Genomic DNA, 6,574 nt, shown 5'->3' with positions numbered 1-6,574 from the left:
ATATATATATATATTTATAAATATTTAAAAAATATATATAAAAAATATATAAAATATATAATATATAATCTATTGTTTGGTTATTTAAATAAGGTGTGTGTACAGGTAATATTTTTATTCACATATACAAATAATTTAACAATTTTATTACGCATAATTTTTTTAGTTTATAAAATTTTTTTTTGAAAGTATGATGAAATTAAATAAGAAGTATTGTTTATATATATCCTTTGTATTATATTTTTTGTTGTCTGTTTGTGAAGGGAATAATAATTTAACATGTGACTTTAATAATATATATAAATTAGATTTTCATCGTAATCAGCAAACAAATGTTACTAAAATATGTACATTAAATCCTAAACAATTAGACAAAGTAACCATAATATGTGGATCAGATAGTTTAGACTATAATTTATATCCTGAAAATTGTTTTGAAGAAGTATATATATATATGATTAAGACGCATAAAGAAAAATTAACAGAGTATATAAAAGGATCATCAATGATTATGAGAAAAAGTTTAAGACCAAATAAATATAACGAAGTTTCTTTTAGAGTTCCACCTAATACTATGACAAGAAAAACTATTTATTGTTTTTGTGAAAACAAAAAAATAATAAATACTAATAGTTCACTTAATGGAAGTTCTCAACATAATAAAGAAATTACAAATACAGGTATAGCTCAAATTGTTATTCCATCAATAACTGAAAAAATTAAAGGATGTGATTTTACTACAAAGGAATCTTCAATTTTTACTAAAGGATATGATATTAATGATATTAATAATTCAAAATATAAAAATCAAGATCTTGTATGTACTATTAATGCAAATGCTGATGAACTAATTGGATTTAAATGCCCAAACACTTATTCTGTTGAACCACATGATTGTTTTGTTAGTGCATACAATTTTAGTGGGGAAAATGAAAATCTTGAAAGTAAACTTAAATTAACACAATTAATTATGGATCATAATAATAATACATTCTATTCAAGATTACCTCGTTCAATTCCTGATAATATGAAATTCTTTTGTGTATGTTCAAAAGAAAATGAAAAAAAATTAGTATTCAACGTAGAAGTAAACAAATCACCAAGTAATTCCCATCTTTCATACAGAGAGGTTAAAAAAAGAGATAATCAATCCAATTCTTCTTTCTTAACTTTTTCATCATATGCGCTCATCACATTTGTTATCACAACATTTTTATCATTCATCTTATAAACATACAAAAAAAGGAAAAAAAAAAAATATAATATAATATTCAAAGTATTACACAAAATTGTAGATAAATACAGATTAAAAACAACAAAAGTTTTTTTCATAAGAGTGATATTATATATATATATATATATATATATTTATATATGTACATGTTATTTTTTTTTTTTTTTAAGTTTAATTTCATAGTTTTAATAGCACATAAAAAAAAAAAAAAAATAAAAAATAAAGGAAAAGAAAAGAAAAGAAATTTTTTTTTTGTATATATTTTTAATTTTTTGTTTTAGTACTGAATAATTTTAAAAAAAACATTATTTTTTAATTAATATCAAATCTTATGAATATAAGTATATATATATATATATACATACATACATATGTATGTATGTATGTATGATGTTTTTATGATATAAAACGTTTAGAAATAAAAAGAATTATATATATATATATGGTAACATAATAATTTCATATGTTACTACAAATTATTATAAAAGTAATAGTAAACATTGTTGTTCTATATATAATGTTCTTTATACATTAACATTTAAAGAGAAAATTTCTCAATGGATTATATAATTATTTAAAAATAAAAATAATAATAAAACAAAACAGAAAATATATATATACATACATATATATATATATATATTATGCTTATACAAATATATACCAAAAAATATTTTCAAAATGTCGAAAATGAAGAATTTATTTCTAAATATACTTTTAAATATTTGAAAAGAATTTTATAATTATTATATTATATTATGTTATTTTATTTATTTTTTATTTTCTTCTAAAAAATGCTGTGCGAGAAATGTAACGAAAAAAATGTTTGTATGATGAGACCATCCAATAAAGAAAAATTATGCAAAGAATGTTTTATAGAAAGCTTTGAAGAAGATGTTCATGATACAATTTTAAAGAAAAGAATGTTTGAAGATAATGATAAAATTTGCATAGCCGTTTCAGGCGGAAAAGATTCAAGTGTACTTGCTCATGTACTTGTTAATTTAAAAAAAAAATATAATTACAAATGGGAATTATTTTTACTTGCCATTGATGAAGGTATTAAAGGTTATCGTGACGATTCTTTAAAAGTTGTTTACAAATTAGAAAAATTATATAATTTACCATTAAAAATATTGAAATTTGAAAATCTTTTTTCATATACAATGGATGATGTTGTAAAATTTATAGGCAAAAAAAATAATTGTACTGTTTGTGGAGTCTTCAGAAGACAATCATTCGAAAAAGGAGCCTTATTATTTAATGCAACAAAACTTGTCACTGGTCATAATGCTGATGATTTAGCAGAAACCATTTTAATGAACATGTGCAGAGGTGATATTGACAAGCTAGCGAAAAATATAAATGATATGAGCAATGCAGGTCATATGAACAAAAAATACAATTGTGCAGGTGATAGCCAAAATGGAATAAAAAATTTAGAAAATATACAAAATTCACCTGAACAAGTAAGGCAAAAAAATTATAAAAATTGTGAGAATATTGATGATAATAATGATAATAATGATAATAATGATAATTATGATGATATTATATTAAATGATATTATGAGTGAGAGGTTAGATGAAAAATGTAGTTGCATAAATAATAATTTGGATAATGATAGGGGAAAGAAAGATGAGGAAATTCAGAAATATGAACAAAATTATGAGGAAAAATATAATAATAGTAATAATAATAATGATAATAATAATAATAGTAATGGTAATTCTTTTTTTTTACCAAGATTAAAACCTTTAATGTGGTGTTATGAAAAAGAAATTGTTTTATATGCCTTTCATTTAAAATTAGATTATTTCAGTACAGAATGTACTTATTCTCCTAATTCATTTCGTGGTAATTTGAGATGTTTTATCAAAGACATTGAATTGATTAATGCACAGTTTATTTTAAACATTATTCATTCAGCTGAATTTTTTTATTTTAATTCGATAAATCAAAAAAGGTTAAATATATGTATAAAATGTGGTGCGTATACTTCGAATAAGATATGTAAAGCTTGTTTAATTATTGATGGTTTAAATAATTATACGGATAATTCTTTTCTATACTCTAATAAAAAAAAAGCCAAGAAAAAAATATCTATACATTTTGATAATAAGAAAGTTGAAGGATAAAAATATGTATAGGACATTTTTAAAATATAAGCCATATTAAAGAAAAAAAAATTAAAATAGCACGCGATGTTGTATGGTTCAGGGTTGAAATTGTTTTATTCTCTATATATTTTTTTTGTAACAATATAATATATATATATATATATATACATACATATATGTATATATAATTGTTTCGTCTTTTTATTATTATAAGTTTATATTTTATTTTTATTTTTTTTGTGCTTTTTCCTTAATTTTTTTAATGTATATACATATAAACCTTTTAGCTATAATAAAATTTGAGATTAATATATTTATTTAAAATGACTACACATATTATATGTAGATAAATTAGTATGTATATATAATAAATGTGTACATATAATTTTTCAATATATATTACCTTCTTTTCTTTAGGATATATATCATATTTATAAAAGGACAATTAACTTATTCATTTTAAAATCGTTAAATAAATAAAAATATATATATATATATATATATATATATGTATACATTGTCCTTATTTAATTTGTTTTCATATAGGAATTAATATTAGTAAAATAATGTTAATCAGAATATATTTTATAGATTTCCCTTTTGAAATGCATTATTAAAAATTTTTTTTTTTGTTATTCTTAATAAATGACTATTAATTGTTTTATATAATATTGGCATAATTTTGTTTGTTAATATAATAAATCATTATAAATAAATAAATATATATATATATTATATGTGTGTCTTTCTCACATTTGTATTAAAAGTAAACATATTATTGTTAATTATTTGATTAAAAAAAAAAAAATATATGTGCATACATATATATATATATATATTATATGTTTCATAATTTTCTTGTTGTCAATTAGCTTTCAGTTTAATTTTTTAATTTTTTTTTTTTTTTTTGAAATGGGACAAAGAAATGAAGGGGAGAACATCATTGAGAATATTTACGAATCATCTTTGAAGAAAGTAGGAGAAAGAATAGAGAAAGGAAAATTAATATTAAGAGTAGAAAAGGAAAATGAAATAAATTTTAAAGATATGGAAGGATATATAAAAAATCATATGAATGAAATGACAAAACTTGTAAAGGATGCAAAACTTATAAAATCTTCAACTAGTTACAATTTGAAAAATTTTTATAATTCATTTGTTAAATGTGAGGAGTTATTAGACCAACTATCAACAAATAATATAAACACAAGAATTGATGATATTTTTAGTAATATAATTATAGAAATAAATAATAAATGTAAGCCAGTTGTATTATAATTTTTTTTTTTTTTTTTTTTTTTTTTTTTTTTTTTTTTTGGTGCCAAACGATATTTACATATATATATATATATATATATATATATATATATATATATATGTATATATTTATATGTATATATTTATATGTATATATTTATATGTGTTTATTTATTAAATAACTTATTTTTTTTTAAAAGTCAAATTTACCAAAAAAAAAAAAAAATTTAAATAAAATAAAATAAATTAATTATGTATATAAATGTAGACAAAAAAATAATACATACATAAATACATATATGTATATATGTATGTTTATATGTTTTACTTCTTACGATTGCGCGTTTATTATTTTTGTTTATTTATTTTCTTCTTCAATTGAACAAAATGTTGTTCACTTGTGCATATGCTTATACACATCTAGTATGTATCTCCTCTTTGATGTATCTTTTTTAAAATATTTTCGAGGTTCCATTGCTGGATATTTTTGTTTTTCATGGATATAATTCGTTGTAATAATATTTGTATTAAAAATATGTTTATATAAATGTTCATTAGCTAGCTGAAATGATTTATATATAATTTTATTTTCATGTTCATTTATATTTTCCTTAAAATAATTTTGAATAGATTTATTTGTAGGTATATCTTTATTTTGTATATTATTGTAAATACCCAAACATAAGTTAATATAATTATAATCTTTTAAATGATTTATGATATTTGCATGTAAAATATTATAAAAATCGCTACCTAACTTTTCATGAATTTTGACATATGTTTTTATTTTATATTTTCCTATAGGTCTATATATATCCGGAATAATTATACATACATTTTTTTTTTTCACATTATTATAATTTATATAATTTAGTATATTGTTTAATGATATACCATTCATATCAAAAATAGAAGTAGTTGGTTGTATTAATATAATATTATTTTTTTCACTTATATATGAATTAATATAACTAATTTTTATCCATTCATCAAAATAATTTTTTTTTTTAAAATACTCTAAAAACATTCTACTTATATCTCCTTTCTTTTGTTGTCCTATAAAACTATTTATGATTTCATTACCAAGGCTTATTAGTATATTCATCTTTTTTTCACATAGGAAAAAAAAAAATATATATATATAAATATAAATATAAATATATATATATATATATATATATATATATATACATATATATTTAATAACCTTCAACAGTTTAGACATATAAAGATTCCCAAGGATATTAGCATAAAGCCCATAAGGGAATTAAAAGTTAATTCTTTTTTAAAAATTACAAGTTCAGTAACATATGTAAAAAAAAAGGAACAGGTGTTACATAGTGGCATAACTAAAGATATATCAGATGTACTTAATAAATAATAATAAAATAAAGAACCTATTTGATTTAATATATAGGGTACTATAATATAATAATTTGTAAATATTGAAAGAATATTTTCTTTCTTTATATTTTCATCATTTGATTTATATATACATCCTTTTTTCATATATGCATTAGTACATCCCCATAATATTCCTATTATGAAGTATAAAAAAACATACATCTTTCAAGGGCTCTAATCCACAAGCGGTATATAAAAAATAATATATAAATAATATATTATGAAATAATATAATAAGATTTATATTATCATATATTTAATTATATTGTCATTAATTAATTCTTTTTTTTTTTCTTCATTTTAATCGTTTTTTTTTAAAGCGACGGATATCTCATTCCCATTGTGCTCTTTTCATTATACTAATGATTTTATTTTTAAAATTAAGAATGAATAATATATACAAACAAATATATTATATATATAATATATATTTATATTTTTTTTTTTTTTTTTTTTTTTTTTTTTTTTTTTTTTTTTTTTCATCTTAGTAAATAAAAAAAAAAAAAAAATTTGTGGAAAATTTTTTTAAAAATAGGAAAAATTAAAAAGAAAATATTAA

The 6,574-nt window shown here is 19.0% G+C and overlaps 5 protein-coding genes across 5 annotated transcripts; 3 read left to right on the top strand and 2 right to left on the bottom strand.

Moving 5' to 3' along the window:
* Positions 1-190: 190 nt before the first annotated feature.
* PGSY75_0612700 (6-cysteine protein) lies at positions 191-1,231 on the top strand (the record flags this gene model as incomplete). The annotated part of the gene is made up of 1 exon (XM_018784708.1): positions 191-1,231. One exon carries the CDS (start codon positions 191-193, stop codon positions 1,229-1,231), a length of 1,041 nt encoding a protein of 346 aa, XP_018642762.1.
* A 797-nt stretch (positions 1,232-2,028) lies between these two features.
* Positions 2,029-3,372, top strand: PGSY75_0612600 (putative PP-loop family protein; the record flags this gene model as incomplete). The annotated part of the gene is made up of 1 exon (XM_018784707.1): positions 2,029-3,372. One exon carries the CDS (start codon positions 2,029-2,031, stop codon positions 3,370-3,372), a length of 1,344 nt encoding a protein of 447 aa, XP_018642761.1.
* Positions 3,373-4,266: 894 nt separating this feature from the next.
* PGSY75_0612500 (hypothetical protein) lies at positions 4,267-4,632 on the top strand (the record flags this gene model as incomplete). Its single annotated transcript, XM_018784706.1, has 1 exon — positions 4,267-4,632. The coding sequence occupies one exon, from the start codon at positions 4,267-4,269 to the stop codon at positions 4,630-4,632; it is 366 nt and encodes a 121-aa protein (XP_018642760.1).
* A 373-nt stretch (positions 4,633-5,005) lies between these two features.
* Positions 5,006-5,716, bottom strand: PGSY75_0612400 (hypothetical protein; the record flags this gene model as incomplete). Its single annotated transcript, XM_018784705.1, has 1 exon — positions 5,006-5,716. One exon carries the CDS (start codon positions 5,714-5,716, stop codon positions 5,006-5,008), a length of 711 nt encoding a protein of 236 aa, XP_018642759.1.
* A 104-nt stretch (positions 5,717-5,820) lies between these two features.
* PGSY75_0612300 (conserved protein, unknown function) lies at positions 5,821-6,177 on the bottom strand (the record flags this gene model as incomplete). Its single annotated transcript, XM_018784704.1, has 1 exon — positions 5,821-6,177. The coding sequence occupies one exon, from the start codon at positions 6,175-6,177 to the stop codon at positions 5,821-5,823; it is 357 nt and encodes a 118-aa protein (XP_018642758.1).
* Between the last annotated feature and the right edge of the window lie 397 nt (positions 6,178-6,574).

Source organism: Plasmodium gaboni, chromosome 6, assembly GCF_001602025.1.
Source record: "Plasmodium gaboni strain SY75 chromosome 6, whole genome shotgun sequence".
NCBI classification, from domain to species: Eukaryota; Apicomplexa; class Aconoidasida; order Haemosporida; family Plasmodiidae; genus Plasmodium; species Plasmodium gaboni.
This window is presented reverse-complemented; position numbering and strand designations above follow the sequence as displayed.